The 17,715-nt window shown below is 37.1% G+C and overlaps 1 protein-coding gene across 5 annotated transcripts in view; it reads left to right on the top strand.

Moving 5' to 3' along the window:
• The window catches only part of fat3.S (FAT atypical cadherin 3 S homeolog), a 304,473-nt gene extending 291,598 nt beyond the window's left edge, over nt 1-12,875 (top strand). For 2 of the 5 annotated variants that reach the window (XM_041584585.1, XM_018250357.2), the window contains 5 exons: nt 879-1,534; nt 3,433-3,546; nt 8,396-8,455; nt 10,693-10,728; nt 11,165-12,875. In XM_041584585.1, coding sequence (XP_041440519.1) covers nt 879-1,534; nt 3,433-3,546; nt 8,396-8,455; nt 10,693-10,728; nt 11,165-11,784 — 1,486 coding nt within the window. In that variant the 3' untranslated portion in view covers nt 11,785-12,875. The remainder of the gene's footprint in view (nt 1-878; nt 1,535-3,432; nt 3,547-8,395; nt 8,456-10,692; nt 10,729-11,164) is intronic. The other 3 variants (XM_041584587.1, XM_018250358.2, XM_041584586.1) reach the window with 2 other exon arrangements.
• The last annotated feature ends 4,840 nt before the right edge of the window (nt 12,876-17,715 follow it).

Below are 17,715 nucleotides of genomic sequence, written 5' to 3'. Positions count from 1 at the left end.
TGTAGTGTTCCTTTGCAGTTGCCATGTTTTGATTTCCAGAATTATCCTCAATTGAGTTGACAATTGAGTTGATTGAGTTGACATTGGGCACCAGGTCCAACTTGGATTCATGCAACGTTACTGTTGTAGATATAACTTCAGCCTTTTGCTATCCACCAGTAGAACATCTCAGACATGAAAACAAAGGAGTACAGGAGGCAAATTTCTCTAAAAAAAATTGAGTTTGTGTTTATTTTGATGGACTGTAACAATTGGGGTCATTTGTGGAATATTGTGTTCTCTGTTCAACAGAGTAACATAAATGTCACCTGTTGTCCTAATGTATAAAGAAATCAATACTACAGAAATGAGCAATAATGAGTATGATGTTTCTGCCTGTGTAACAATGAGTAGCAGTTGACCCTTGTGTTTCTAATGGCATTGATAACCCTACTACGGTAGAGATTATTACTAATTCCTATTCCTTGTCAACAGCAGCCCAGTGCCACTAACACTAAAAAGGTGGCCTAACATCCAAGATTAGTAGTTGCTATGGACAAGGTTGAAGGCCTAGGTAATTACTCTTAGGCAGGCCTAACTTCTGGGTCTGGGCTGGTACAGTAATTTCACTATATAAAATACAACATTTCTAGCCAGAGTCGTTTTTAGGCTTTATTTCTTTAAGAAGAAAAAAAACCAGCTAATAAAGATTAGGAACAGGTGCTTTAATTATTATTGTCATAGTCATGCAATATACATTTCTATAATACAATATGCTAATTATTGTCAGACCTTTTTTTTGCTGTGATTGTCCTGTTGGAACTTGATGGACATGTCAGCCTCAAGTACAATATAACTATTTAATGAGTACTCAACCGATTATGTTTTATTCTGTGAAGGTGTGAAGAAGATATCAATGAATGTGAAAGGGAAGACTGTGAAAACGGCGGAACTTGTGTCAACGTATTTGGATCTTTTTTCTGTAACTGCAGCCATGGATATGTTGGACAGTACTGCGGCCTCAGACCAGTAGTAGTGCCCAATATACAGGCAGGTCATTCCTATGTTGGCAAAGAAGAACTTATTGGCATAGCAGTGGTCTTGTTTGTTATTTTCGTCCTCATCATCCTCTTTATTGTGTTTCGGAAGAAGGTATTCAGGAAAAACTACTCGCGTAATAACATTACTCTAGTACAAGATCCTGCCACTGCAGCCTTGCTCAACAAAACCAATGGCATTCAGTTTAAAAACTTACGTAGCAGCGGGGACAGTCGAAATATATACCAAGAGGTTGGTCCACCACAGGTGCCGGTTAGACCCATGGCTTACACTCCCTGCTTTCAAAGTGATTCAAGAAATAACCTGGATAAAATGGCAGATGGTCTTGGGGTAGAGCATCAGGAAATGACAACTTTTCATCCTGAGTCTCCTCGGATACTGACAGCTAGAAGAGGTGTGGTGGTGTGTAGTGTTGCCCCAAATCTTCCATCAGTATCTCCATGTCGGTCAGACTGTGATTCCATCAGGAAAGGGGCCTGGGACACTGGAAATGACTGTAAGTAATGACAAACATGCAGGGATTGTAAATCACTTATTAAATTCTTATATGACCATAAAAATGCCAAAAATGACATGAAAAGGACATGGGTATTAGTGAGGAGGAAGCAGAGAGGAGAGAGAGAAGGAGTAGGAAGATACGGGAGAAGATCACAAAGCCCATGGGAGGGAGTGGAGAGGACAGAGGGTTAAGAGAATGAGTAGTTAGATCTTGGAGTAAGTCACAAAACTAGTGGGATTGTGGAGGAGGCAGGGAGGACAGAGGGTTTGGAGAAGGAGTAGATAGGTGCTGGAGAAGGTCACAAAGATGGTGGAAGGAAAAATAGTGGAGGAAGAGAGGACAGAATGTTGGAAGAATGAGTAGGTAGCTTTTGGAGAAGGTCACAGAGGTAGTGAGAGGGAGCATGGAGAAGGCAGAGAAGGTACTGAGATCAAGGAAGAAGAATAGGGCATGCCATATTTCTGGGGCAATATTGGTTCTGAAATATTGGTCAATGGAGGGCACTCTAATATACCAACAGTATCAAATAGTTCAGTTAATTGCAGGTGCAATGAGTAATCCTAATTGTGTGTGACACAACCTTAGCAAAGCCAATAACATCTAGAAACCATGATAATGTGAATCAAATGTCCCCATTGGCCTATAATGTTTTAACTTCTGTTCCCCCAAGTGATCGTAAGGATATCTGTGACAATTGTGATCAGTAGTTGCTTAATATTTGTAAACTATTCACATTTCTAGTACTCAGTGTTTTTTTTAATGTCTTCCTACAAATCCAAGTCCATAATTACTTTTACCTATAGGAATTCGACCCTCTGGTGCAGCAAATGTTTATGGGTAGGGATGGGCGAATTTGACTCGTTTCGTTTCGCAAAAAACTTTGCCGCCGGCAAAATGTCGCCGACGTCTATTAATGTCTATGGGCGTCAAAAAATTTTGATGCGCGGCAATTTTTTTTTGACGCACAACGCCATAAAAGTCTATGGGCGTCATTTTTTCTGCGAAACAAGGCGAAAAAATTCGCCCATCCCTATTTATGGGTAACATTGAAGTCCCTGTAATACATTGTGATATATATTTAAAAAAAGCCCAAATGGGTTTTCATAATTTATCTAAGTGTAATAGAAAAAAAAAACTTGATTTCCTTTAAAATCTATGAAATTATTTTTATAGCTGAGTAATGTCTAATATTGCCCATGTTCTTTCAACAAGTATTTCTGTAGGGGTAGGCACTTAGAGATTATAGATTGGGAAATCTTTATCTACAGGGAAGCAATTTATCCATGTCACATACTTTTGTAGAGGGAACTTTTTTTCCTAATGTCACACAGACCTGTAACAATTACCTTGCAAGTTGCTTTGTGGGAAAATCACAAATTCCTCTTCTCGTTTGCTGGAAAAACCATGGCAGAAATGGCCTTGAGTATTGGGAGCTGTACAGTACGTTGATGACATTATTGGGTTACTCAAGATTGGATATCTTCATGGCAAAAAGTAATTTATATGTTTATACCCATTTTTTGAGGTGAAAACACCATGTGGGTTGATCTTGGAACTTTATTAAGTTGATTGACCCCCTCTTATAGCTGAAGGTTACAAACATATGGTACCAAGCAACATGAGTTCATCGATATCTCAAAAACATTGTGCACATCAGTAGCTGCCCCAGTGGGGCAAACAGTCTAAGGGCCTTATCACATAAACTAGAATCCGTTTCAACAGGAACTAAATAAACTGCCTGTATGTTTTTGAATTAAGTAAACCCACGTAGACATCTGCAAAATGTCCAAACACCGAGAAGACGGTGCCCAGGTCAGGCTCACCAGCTGACATAAACACTTAAAGAACCTGTGACAATTTCTCATTATATTTCTGCTTTTCTCCTATACATATAGGCAAGGAGCTGGATGCCACCGAAGAGGTGACCTGCTTTGTTGGAAGCAATAAAGGAAGCAACTCTGAAAACCAGTCTCTAAACTCCTTTCAGTCAGATTCTTTTGATGACAATGGTAAGAAGATTACTCTTGAGTTATTGACTTTTTATATGTCTATTTTAGCTTGAGTCGAAGTATGTCAGAATATTGCTTCCTTAAAAATGCTGGGTTTTAGATTCTTAAATTCTTGGACTTTTGAGGGAAACTCCTTTTGTGTATACAGAATATATACAGTGAATACTACTACTACTACTACTACTCCAAAAGAATTCACTGAGGGGTTGTTCTGTGACCATATAAAGGCACAAGGCTGCAGGCTGAGTTATACAGGGAACTCTGAGTATCACTCATGTATTATAAGGGATAATGTACCCCTACTGTAAATGATAAGGATATTAGAAGTCACTGAGGGGTTGTTCTGTGACCATATAAAGGCACAAGGCTGCAGGCTGAGTTATACAGGGAACTCTGAGTATCACTCATGTATTATAAGGGATAATGTACCCCTACTGTAAATGATAAGGATATTAGAAGTCACTGAGGGGTTGTTCTGTGACCATATAAAGGCACAAGGCTGCAGGCTGAGTTATACAGGGAACTCTGAGTATCACTCATGTATTATAAGGGATAAAGTACCCCCTACTGTAAATGATAAGGATATTAGAAGTCACTGAGGGGTTGTTCTGTGACCATATAAAGGCACAAGGCTGCAGGCTGAGTTATACAGGGAACTCTGAGTATCACTCATGTATTATAAGGGATAATGTACCCCTACTGTAAATGATAAGGATATTAGAAGTCACTGAGGGGTTGTTCTGTGACCATATAAAGGCACAAGGCTGCAGGCTGAGTTATACAAGGAACTCTGAGTATCACTCGTGTATTATAAGGGATAATGTACCCCCTACTGTAAATGATAAGGATATTAGTCACTGAGGGGTTGTTCTGTGACCATATAAAGGCACAAAGCTGCAGGCTGAGTTATACAGGGAACTCTATATATCACTCATGTATTCTAAGGGATAATGTACCCCCTACTGTAAATGATAAGGATATTAGAAGTCACTGAGGGGTTGTTCTGTGTCCATATAAAGGCACAAGGCTGCAGGCTATACAGGGAACTCTGGGTATCGCTCATGTATTATAAGGGATCTCCGTAACATTGGTGGACTATTTTCTATTCTATCTATCTGTCCCCTACTAATCCTTTAGTTTATATAAACAAGCTGCTGTATAGCCATGTGGGCAGCCATTCAAGCACAGGATACACAGTAGATAACAGATAAGTACTACTATAGTTTATATAAACAAGCTGCTGTGTAGCCATGGGGGCAGCCATTCAAGTACAGGATACACAGTAGATAACAGATAAGTACTACTATAGTTTATATAAACAAGCTGTTATCTGCTGTGTATTCTGTGCCTTTTCTCCTTTTTCAGCTTTGAATGGCTGCCCCCATGGTTACACAGCAGCTTGTTTAAATAAACTATAGTAGAGTTTCTGGAGCAGTTTTAACAGTCAGTTTTTAACAGTGCAGCACAACAGTACATTATATTTGTATTACTTTAAAAGACTTCAATTTTTTGTTGTTACTGTTCCTTTAACTTGGAAGACAATATGATTAAGTCTCCTCCCACCAACATAACTACAACCAAACTTTATGAAATCAATGTAAAAACTGAAAGTGGTTTCAGTTTCACTTGTCTGCACCGTTGACTGCACCAAGTTTAAAATCAATAATATACCTGAAAATGCTAAGCAAAATATATGTTTATAACCAACCCTATTGGTTGGGCTCACATTGAACAGAGATATATGCTGACTCATTCGATTCTTTGCTGAAGTTGTTTGCCCAAATATACCAACATGCTCTTACGTAGCACTCCATTGTTGTCCTAACACTTTCCATTTGGAACCTTTTGATTAACCAATCAATTGATCTCTTTGAAACAACCATCTAATGTTTCACTGCTGACTTCACGTGCCCAGATAGTTGCCTGTCTTGTGCTCCAGTTTGTTCAATGCCTGACAATATAATTGCCTGTATTTAGTATTCTATGTCAGACCTTTTAACATCAAAGCTCACAGCATGGTGCATTTTTTGTTTGTTTTACTCTGCTTAGGGTAAGGCCACACTGGGCGTTTTGGGGAGATTTGGTCGCCTGTCGACTAATCGCCTCATCTTCGCCGCGACCAATCTCCCCAAACGCCTTCCCTTCACTCTGCGCTGGCTAAAATGAAAAAACGCCGGCACTAATCATATGCGGCGGTTCGTTTTCCGACTCGGTCGACTTTGGAAAACGAATCACCGCGTGTGATTAGAGCCGGCGGTTTTTTTTTCATTTTAGCTGGCGCAGAGTGAGGGAAGGTGTTTGGGGAGATTGGTCGCCACAAAGACGAGGCGATTAGTCGCCAGGCGACCAAATCTCCCCAAAACGCCCAGTGTGGCCTTACCCTTATTGTGCATGGGGAATGTGTAGCTCTTAAATCCACCAGCCACTTTACTTTACTGTGTCTGCTTCAACACCATGAAGCAGCTTTCATTTTAGTAAACTATGGGTAAATAATCCCTGGAAAAGATTTTTACTCTTTATCATGTGAATCCACAGTGATCAAAATACTCATGGCAGAAGCTTCCTATTATAACGTATGGGATGCGCTGTGTCTGTGTTATACAGGAACCATTGTATTCAAACAAGGTTGTGTATTCACTTTTTATAGTGTATGGGAAGCACACTGCCTATGGCACAATATAGAGTAGCTGATGGTGATTCAGGACTAGTGATGGGCGAATTTGTCCCGAAACATGAATTTTGATGCTGGCGTCAATTTTGATGCCCACATTAAAGTCAATGGGCGTCCAAATCAATGTTTTTTGACACTGGTGAATTTCCGCCACAGTTTCGCAAATTTATTCACTGGCTGGGAAACATGGATTTGTGCCTGGTGAATTTACACACTGGTGAATTTATTTGCCCATCACTATTCAGGACATCCTTGTTGTAGGTTTTGAAGAGGAGACCACAGTAATGGAACTTGTGGTGCATAGTCTTGTTATACAACTTTCCAAGATTGGTATTAACTTGATTTTGATCATCAGTGTGAGGGTTTTAAATTTATAAAGGTAATTATAAACTACAACTATTATACAATACATCATATAGAGGCACATGATATAAGGATATCCAGGATTCCAGAAATGTCATAAAACAGAATACTAAGGAGATTATATAAGGTGTTTTTTTAGCTTTTAGGTGCCTTTCCTGATCTGAAACAATTAAATAGTATGGTGCTGTAAATTCAGGTAACATATAACATAGTAAGTCAGGTTGAAAAAAGACACACGTCTACAGGGCTGGTCCTATCACATGTGGGGCCCAATTGGGACCATGTTGGCGGGGCCCCTAGACAAAGTGTTGCTGGCTACTGACACACCAAGTATTTAGGAAAATAAGGGCATACAGGCACAAAATAGAAAGGGGCAGACAAGGTAACATAATAGGGGCACACAGGGTAAGAGAGAGAGGGAGGAAATAGGAGAGTGGACTGGGCCAATTAGTTTGGGGCTGGGCCGATTCAGTTTGGGAGCAGGCTTGGTTGGATTGGGGGCAGGCAGGGCCTATCAAGGTTGGAGGAAAGCTGGGCCTATGAGAGTTGGGGGCAGGCTAGACCTATGGATTTGGGGATGGGCTGGACTCTCAAAGTTGGGGGCAGGCCAGGCAGCATCATGTGCTGAGGGAAATATTATCTGTGCTGCCCTGTGGTGCGGGGCCCCCCAGAGGTGCGGGGCCCAATTGGGCCCAATTGGTCCAATTGGCCTAAGGCCGGCCCTGCACGTCTATCAAGTTTAACCTTTTAACTCTTTTTTTAAACTGCCTAAATGTCAGCTGATCCAAAGGAAGGCAAAAAACCCCAATCTGAAGCCTCTCCAATTTGCCTCAGAGGGGGAATAATTCTTTCCTGGCTCCAAAATGGCAATGAGACCAGTCCCTGGATCAACTTGTACTATGAGCTATCTCCCATATCCTTGTATTCCCTCACTTGCTAAACACCATCCAACCCCTTCTTATACCTATCTAATGTATCAGCCTGTACCACTGATTCAGGGAGACAATTCCACATCTTCACAGCTCACTGTAACAAACCCCTTCCCAATATTTAGCTGGAACCTCTTTTCTTCTAATCGGAATGGGTGACCTTGTGTCAGCTGGAAAGACCTACTGGTAAATAAAGCATTAGAGAGATTATTATATGATCCCCTTATATATTTATACATAGTTATCATATCACCCCTTAAGCGCCTCTTCTCCAGAGTGAGCAACTGGAGATCACTAAGGAAAAAAGGGTTTATTTGACACAGACTCCATGAATTCTGAACTCACAAAGTGTCAGAATCCTGAACAAAATAATCACTGGGTTTTTATAGACTTGTAAAAAGGGAGTTACTGATGGGAGTTGGGAGAGCAATGCATAGATAGATCACTCCACACCAAAGAAAAACGAAGAACTGCTCTTATATCCAAGCAGGTGGCTCTGTCTTCAAGGCCAGGGAATTAATGACCAAGGCTAGCTTGAGAACAGAATCTATACAAGTTATGGGGGTTCCCAGGAGAATCTAGATACACTTGAGTTTTATTCTCTCTCAATATCATCCAAAGGGGCTTGGTGGGGCTTTGTTTATTGTGAAAATATACATAGAGATAATATGTTCCACTGGCAAATCAAACCTCTTTAGCAATAGCCTTTATAGAAAGCTAGAAGAGCATGGTATAAGTTATATATGTATATGTATGAATACTTGTCTGTATAGATGTGTAAATAAGAAATGAAATAACAGTAGCATTGTACTGTGGGAGTTTGATACTAACCTGTCTGTTGTCTTCCCCTCTCTATGTTGTTCCTCTCCTCTCCCCCTTCCTCAAGCCTCCATAGTGACTGTCATACATCTAGTCAACAATGTTGTTGACACTGTTGAAAATGAAGGTATTTACATCTTTTCCGTAACCTTTTGCATTCTATAGAATAAAAATAGGCGCACTCTTGAAGCCGTTGTGCTGTTATCTGTGCATGCTTATGTCGAGTGCAATTGAAAGTACAACTATGCATGCGCCCGAGAGACTTCACAGCAGTCTGTTTGCACAACAAATCACTGGGTGACCTCTCCCAGCACAGACTCAAATTGCGTAGAGCAAAAAAACTCCATAGATGGCAGATGGAATCTTCCCCCTCCTGTTGCAGAATGCTAAGTAAAGTTATGCAAACACATTGAAATGTAACTGTTTATTGAAAGAACGTTCGAATAAAATGTAGCTGTGGGCTATTAAATCTAAAGTCTCAAAAATGGTCATGAACAGTAACGGGTGAATTTTTTTCACCAGCCATGAATTTGTGGTGAAATTCCGAATTTTGCCATCTGGAAATTTTTTTGCAAAACTGCAGCAAAAATTTGCAGGGGAAAATTTGCTGCAAAAAAAAAAAAAGTTGCTGCAGCAAAAAAAACAAAAAAACAATATGACAAAAGAAGGCCATTTGGACAGAAAAGTCAACAATGTTTAGCCCTTTTGCATGACAAATGACAAATTTGCTCATCACTAGTCATGAATGGATATTAGACTTCTAATTTAGTTTATTATAATAAGCTTTATATGTAGGTTTACTTCCCTGTCAAACTGATATTGCAGTCCTCTGTATCTTGATATATTGATAGTACAAGTATGGGACCTGCTATTCAGAATGCTTGGGACCCTTGGATAAGGGATCTTTCCATAAATTAGATCTCTATACTTTGTTCACATAAAAAAAATATTTCAATAAGAAATAAACCAAAAAGGATTAATTGTATCTTAGTTGGGATCAAATACAAGTTATTGTTTTATTATTACAGAGAAAAAGGAAATCATTTTTAAAAATGTGGATAATTTATTATAATGGAGTCTAAGCGAGATAGATAATGGATCTCATACCTGTACCACAATCAACATATGGGAAACATAATATTCCCTATTAGGTTCTACATCAATAAAATAAAATGAGGGGCATATTATAGGCATATACAGGTATGGGATCCGTTACCCAGAATGCTCGGGACCTGGGGTTTTCTGGATAATGGATCTTTTTGTAATTTGGATCTTCATGTAAAATCATGTAATCATTAATTATTAATATGATCTAATGACATTCTAGTTTTCCAAAGAGGAGATGGACATATATTCCTTAATTTGTTTCACGATCAAACTTTTGAATTGTGTAGTATGCCGAAAGATCTAATGATGGCGTTGCCACCATACAACCTTTCAGAGCAGTCGGGGGGGGGGGGATAGATGTACCCAGAAGTGCAAAGAGCTGTTTGCCCACTGCTATACCAAGCCCAGATACATTGAGAAGACTGCAAGGAGGACAGTAGATGATAGTGGATGTTGCATGTAAACTAGCCTTAGACATAGGTGAGTTGAGGTCAAAAAGAAAGAACACATAGGAAAAAGATACCTATATACTAGAAGTAGGTACATTTTAGTAATGTAAGTATTAAAGTATGTTTTTGAACCATCATAGGACATCCCCGTGGTGAATATGTACATTCTAGCTCTGTATTCACGAAGGGTGCACTTCTGTTCGGAGTCTATTTACATTTTATATGACCCCCATAGTGTTTCTCAGCTGGCCTATCATAGCCAGTGAATAGAAGGCAAGTTTCAACCCACAAATTAAAATTTGTTCAAAATAAGACAAAGAAACGCTCCATTAGTCTTAAAGTTGAGGTGATATTACATTATCCAGATATTATATTGCTCCATACTACACTATTTCACCTTCAACCCCCTAATTAACCCAGCATACCCATCCGATGACAATGATGATTCATTCTAAAGATATATATTGTCCACTTATCGAATAATATAGCCTTAAAATCAAGCCACACCTTTACATAAGAATAGTAGGAATTCTGTCAATCGGTTGGAAAATAATAATAATTCCTACTGTTTTGCATCAAATTGAACCGGAGCATGGGCCAATGAGTTCTTATTACTAGAGTGTCCAGATTTATAGTTCCACTGAGATCTATTAAGGGAGGACTGATTATGCTTATTTATGCTGAGTATCTGCTTCTAGATGAATTAAAATCCAGGTATTTATTGATGACTGCATAAAGAACTGGTATAATGTGTCCCTGTGTTTTTCATTGATTGTAAGGTTTGTTTTTCTTTCCCTGAATCAAACAGCTTCGGTTATGGATCAGGGACAAAATTACAACAGAGGTGACATTTGTAGCTCTGGTCCATCTGCATTTTGTTGTTGACTCACCAGTTTTTTTTTGTACTCACTTGTTGTGCTTGTGAAAAAATTGTTTCTGAAAGCTTTGTCTTTATTCCTACCAATTTTCCCACCTACCCGCTTATTCTCATGCAAAATGTCTGTTCAGCACGTGCCAAAATTCCAATATGCTTCTGTTAAAGTTCAGGTCCTAGCATGCAGTAACATTTCATCTAATATGATATGATTCTTTTTTGCTTCTTGTAGAATCTGATAACACACTGATGATGCTACTAAGACATGGCTGCCTCCGTGTGTATACATAAACATGATATTGATAAAGCATGGCTTTCTTTTATTAACAGGTGCATGCCACACAGCAACACTTATCTCTACTCTTTGACTGTATATTAATATTTCCTTCCTTTGTTCTTCCTCCAGCATATCATTGGGACACGTCGGACTGGATGCCAAATGATCATTTGTCTGACATCGAAGAAGTTCCCAATTATGAAACAACTGATGGAACATCGGCTCACCATGGAAGCACGAGAGAACTGGAAACAGATTATTATCTGGGTGGTTATGACATTGACAGTGACTACCCACCTCCCCAACACGAAGACTATTTAAGCCAAGATCAGCTTCCACCTCCACTTCCAGATGATTTTCAAGAACATTATGACACCCTGCCTAAATCGCAGCCAATATCTGTGGCAAGCACACTTAGTCCTAACTGTATAAGACGGCCACAGTTCCATCCCAGCCAATACCTTCCACCCCATCATTTATCAAATGAAATTGACACATCTGTTACACAACCTGGTCACTCGTTTAGTACTTTTGGTCCAGGCCCAAACCAAAAATTGGAAAAGACAAGCACAGATAATGTATCTTTAACCTTGCACAATTCAGTGGGTGCTTCTTTATCAGATGTCTCAGCTAGCTGTGGATTTGAGGATACAGAATTAGCCATAAGTGACTATGAAAGTTTGGATGACTTTAACATGGATCACTCTCACATTCCGTACATGGAAACCCAACATCAGACACAAGTGTGAAGGAACCTATGACTTAGGAGATATAGACAAAAGTGCAATGCAAAAAAGGGATAGTGTAACACTCCTTTGCAAAATCAACTCACGCCAATGATAGTGATGATGAAACAAATCCATTTATTTGTATGTCACAAATCTAATGTTCAAGAGGGCAAACAGTGTTTGGATACTGAAATCCATTCATCTAAAAGGTCTAAAAGGGCCTAATTTATTCATATAAATTTGGGAAAGGGAGAAAGTTGAGTATTATAAATACGTTTATACAATCTCATGCATCGATAGAAAATTGATGGCTAAAAATAACTGGAAGGAGTTTAAGGATAATGCATAACAATAAGCACCAGGGCTGTGTAAAGATGGTCCGTTTGAGAAATGTTTACTGGAATAGCACAAAAATGAAAAGAAAAAAAAAACACGATCATAACTAGTGATGGACGACTGTGACCTGTTTCCCCTAAAAATTCGCGAAACGGCAACAAATTCACCGAATGCATTTAAGTCTTTGGGCGACACAATTTTTTTGATGCTCAACAAATTTTTTATGGGCGTCTTTTTTGCACGAAAATCTGGTCAAAAATGTTGCTCATCACTAATCATAAGGTTTAAAAAAAAAAAACACGCTTTAATGGGTGCCGAGAAGAGTTATTTAAAGCATTCCATTGCAGTTCTGCTGGAGAACGTGTTACTAATGGCGGTACAATAGTTGTGTATGTATATGAGAACTAAACGCTAGCCATACTTTTAAAGAATGTGCGTGCCTTCTCCTTACTGGCTTTATTTGGTTAACTCACTGCAACATTTTTCCATTTGCACTTCAGAAAAAAAAAGAGGTCCATTTCTACTCCAAAAAAGCAATAGGGTTTTAACCCTTTACGCGCCACTTGTCCTAGAACCTCTCGGAGCTAAATGTGCCACGGTGTTGATGCCATAGATTCCTTTCGGCTTTGTCTTTGATCTATGACGCTCTCCATGTTGAAGGGCAACAAGACGAGATCAAACACCAAAGGGTTAAACCTTTATTTTTAACGCATCAAAATAATATTGCAAACCATTATTTCTTAAATTATGTAAGCAATAAAACTCGGTACACTGTATTGTCTGTGGTAGTTGTTTGGCAGTATTGCATAAGTATTGCATATGGCAAATTGTTTCTTTTATCAGTATTTTTGTACAGTTTTCTTTTCAATTTCAAGAAACACGAGGGTAGATTCTTAAAACTGTTTTTTTTAGTACAAGAAAAAATAAATATAGTCATCCGGATGTGCCACATTAGACTGATCAACATGAGTATGTGTTTTCTGGAGGTCAAAATACATTGACATTCCTTTAAAAAATATTTGTGAAATGGCTCAAACCTGCACAATAAAAGTGCAGGATCTAAATGTTTAATTTAATTTTTTTCCTTCCATAAATCCATAATAATAATAATAATAATAATAATAATAATAATAATAATTCATTTAACACTGTTTATCATTTTTAAATAATTCTCAATTACTTGCTTTATGAAGCAGTTCTTTAAAAAAAAAATCCTGAGACATATTAGGAGATGCTCCCATAGTACAACTTAGTTGCCAGTTTCCTATTAGTCCTGCATCCAAAATGGAAAAGCAGCTTGATGGAAGCAGAGATATAATCATGGTGGAGGAATCTCCAAAATGTCCATGGGTATAGAATTGATTGCATGTGTTGGAGGTATCTCTTGGTGATATTAACTACCCAAGTAATGGGACATTGTATGCAAAACCTGGGGGCAAAATATTCTACTGGGAATTCTCTATTGAGCAGTGCCTCAAATTGCAGGACCTTCCAGGTTCATCTGATGGTCCACCACCAAAAGAGACAGTATCAAAAGAAAGACTCATTTAGAAAAAAAATTAACATTTTCTTAATTCTGTCAATGAATGTTTTTTAGTGTTTTTCAAAAATGGGAAATTTAGCTTTTTTTTAAAAAAAATTTAAGCTTGATTTAAATGTCATGATATGTGGAACATTTGGATCAATGAATGCAATTCACACGCACACTCAAAAGATCTTATCAATGTGTTACACCTTGAGACATTATTTTCCTCCCCTTTCCATCAAAAACGATATGAATGGAATAATATGAAGGGAAAAAAATGCTTTTCGCTGTCACGGTCGACATGGTGGTGACATTTTAAAATTGTTTGGTTGGTTTCTTTTTTACAAGCTCAAGGAGACAAAAGGAGTTACCCAAGAATACTTCTAGAGATCGGTTATTGTAAGCTGGCAGGATGAAGAGGCAGATATATCAACATGGTTCATTGTTTCTGAAAGGCAACACAAAATAGTGTCTGTTTTCACAATATCAATGGTTAAAACAAGCCCCAATGGTTTCTTTAGTATGCAGTTGTACTTTTTTCTGTATAAGTGTTAAGGGAGATCTAGAGCATAACCTGTTAGTTAGGAATGGATGTAGTAATAATTAGCTGACTTTAGATTAGATGAGAAGTAGATCATTACTTTTAGTACAGTGATGGATGTGCAATTCCATTGTAGCTGAGCAGGATACAATATGTACCTTCATAGGGCACATATAGTGACTGGAGATTGTGTAAAAGTAGTTCCGGCAGTGCAACTCTCATAGTTCTTTTTTCATCCTTTTTCGGTTTCAGTTTTTGATTTGTTTTTCTTCCCGTAGAACGTATACATTTGATTTGTCATTAAAACATACTGTTTAGCATCTCATGTGATCACTTGTGATCCATTAAAGATTCTGCATTCATACACATATTAGAATGCATGACCATGACAAGCATGAAGTATATGGCAGTCATATTGCTTTCTCCCACATTAATAATAATAATAATAATAATGCAACGTCTTTGTGCCCCTCTTAATTGATGATAAAAGGACTTAAACAAAATGAAGGGAATTAATTTACAAATATATCACTTAACCAGCGCACTCTTGTTCATAGTTTAACCCAAATTCTGACTTTTCAAGTTCTGTTTGGCCACAATTTCAGATAGGTATGATCAGCTCCTTTTGTTATTACAAGTAGGCACCAAAACAAGTTTCTGTCAAAGTTTACTATAAGGGGCAGATTTATCAAGGGTCGAATTTCGAGTTCGTGTGAGTTTCTAAAAACTCCCATCAACTTCCATAAACTCGAAATTCGAAAAATAAACAACAATCTATTTAAAAAAATAATTTTTTTTTTAAAAAAACAGGTGAATAGGATTGAGCTGCAAACTAGAATCAAATTCGAATAGCGTTTTTTCACCCAAAAGATTTAAAGAAAAAGGTTTTTTTTTCAAAAGTCCACCAAACGAAGGTCCCCCGTAAGCTAAAACACCAATTCAGCAGGTTTTAGATGGTGAATAGTCTCATTTGAATTCTTATAGGGACAGTACATGATACATTTTAAAATTCGAATTTCGAATTTTTTTTAAACTCGAATTTGGACTATTCCCTAGTAGAATTACACTAAAATTAAATTTAATCAACATTAAAAAATTCAAATTTTCAATTTGATCCTTGATAAATTTGCCACCAAAGGTTTCTAAGACCCCCATAGCAGCTCCTAGAGGTTGTAAAGTACAGCCCTTGGTGAATCAGCAAACATGTCCTTGTGCAAGCAGGTCTTGACTGTATACAGAAATACAATTTAATATGCTGTTGTATAATTCAGGAATCCAATCATTTTCTTAGAAATGTATTCCTGAATGCAATGGTGATAACATATATTTATGCAAATGTATAATGCAAACACAAATTGCAGCATTTTCAGTTCTACTATGGATTATTGATTAACAAAATGGCCTTTTGACAAACTTGAGCAATGGGATATTGATGATTCAATAAATGCAAATACAATAATTTCCACAATGAAAATACACAAACGTATGTATAGTATTTCTGGTTTATACGTGTTTTTCATTAGTAACTTAATAAATAATGAGTCTTATAAAAGGAAAGACATTAAACTAGACGTGATTCGACGCAAATTATGTAAGCCTCTCGCAGGTATGCAAAGGGAATCTCAGCAGTTTGGATACTGGCAAATATAAACAAGTCTAAAATCTAAAATATATAGCTGTACTGTCAATAGAAATAGATAAAATTAATACAAGAAATACAATTTAAAATGTGTTTACATCTTTATTGCACATTGTTTAATAGATATCAAGGAAAGGCTGAATATAAATAATGTACAATTAGTAATATTAAATTAGGGTCTTTTACTTCTATCATGGGGAAACTGCATGCCAAGTTAACTTAAAAATACAAAAATATTAAAACAATTTCCATTTTAAATTATGAATCACAATTTTACACAGCAAAAAAAATTTTACGATTCATATTTTCGGACGGTTTTCATGATTTTTTTTATAGTTTTTTCCCGAACTGGCATTTTTAAAAAAATGTATTGATAAATAATGGTAAATAACTTGTGTGAATTTGGTTAAAGTATAGATAATAAGATAAATTCAGATTTTGATAAATAACACCGATAGTCAATGCTATAATTTTGATTTTTTTTATAATAGCAAGACTAAGGGGCAGATTTATCAAGGGTCGAATTTCGAAGTTGTAAATACTTCGAAATTCGACCATCGAATTGAATTACTTCGACTTCGAATATCGAAGTCGAAGTTTTTTTTATCGCAATTTGGCCACTTGTGGTCGAAGTAAAATTGTTTGATCGAACGATTGAATCCTTCGAATAGAAGGATTCGAAGGATTTCAGTGATCGATCGGACGCTTTTTCTTTGACTTCAAAAAAATTAGAAAACTGCTCTAGAAGGATTGGCGAAGTATTGAAGTCGAAGTTTTTTTAAAGAGATTATCGAATGGTCGAATATTCAAACTATTTTACTTCGAATTGAATTCAAAGTCGAAGTCGTAGTATCCTATTCGATGGTTGAAGTATCCAAAAAATTACTTCGAATTTCAAATTTTTTCTACTTCGAAAATTCCATCGAATTCACTTCGACCCTTGATGAATCTGCCCCCTTATTGTTGCAATTTTTATTTTATTTTTTTTTTAGAAAAAATAAATAAGTGTGGTACAAACTATTTACAAAAAAAATGAAAATAGCAACAACTAACCAATTATACCAGAATATTAATACATTATTCATTTTTCACAAGACACTTAGGTCTAAAGCTATAAAGTAGAGCGAAAGGAACGCAACAGGCCTCGGTTAACTCATTACACATTTGTCACAAGATGTTGTGTTTAGCACAATACAGGACATTGCATTGTGAACTGATCTTAATTAGAATATAGATTGCTATTTGTGCCAAATCAGTTGTAAGCCAAGAAACCTGGCGCTGAATAGAAAATTGGGGCAATTTGACAGTTTCTAAAGCTGAGAGATAGATCGTGAAGGTATACATATACTGTATATACTTATCGTCTTAGCATAAGGCAATAAAACATCACTTAATCCTAATGCAGTATTTCCCGGGATGAGAATGAGTTTATTGGAATGACTGTTACTATAGTTGCATTTTATTCGTTTATATATTCACCCTATCCGACTCATTTCTAAGCCCATTGTACTGCAATGTTGGCCTGCATTTGTGTTTTAGAAACATTTTCTTTTTTTATGCACTGTATCAGAAAAAACTGATCTTGTAAATGTTTTCCTGTTGTAAACAGGCTGGTTTTTAAGGATGTATGTTTTGGTGTTCAAAATATTTGTAAAATACAATGTAAAATGTATATAGTGGGTTTTACTTTCAGCGCCTTTGTAGATATTAAATGGCAATGAGATTCGATTCTCTAAAGTTTTCTGGGACATACAGTATATCTGAACTAAATTTGAATAATTAATATCTCGATTTATCCACATCCATAAATTATTATGTTATTGGGCAAAACATATTTTAATTATTTGGATTAATTGTTGCATTTAACCTTTTTTTTTTTTCATAAAAAAAATGTTTTGCACAGTTCCTTAT

The sequence above is a fragment of the Xenopus laevis genome, chromosome 2S, assembly GCF_017654675.1.
Source record: "Xenopus laevis strain J_2021 chromosome 2S, Xenopus_laevis_v10.1, whole genome shotgun sequence".
Classification (NCBI taxonomy): Eukaryota; Metazoa; Chordata; class Amphibia; order Anura; family Pipidae; genus Xenopus; species Xenopus laevis.
The sequence above is the reverse complement of the archived record's forward strand: the minus strand, read 5'-3'. Positions and strand labels throughout refer to the sequence as shown.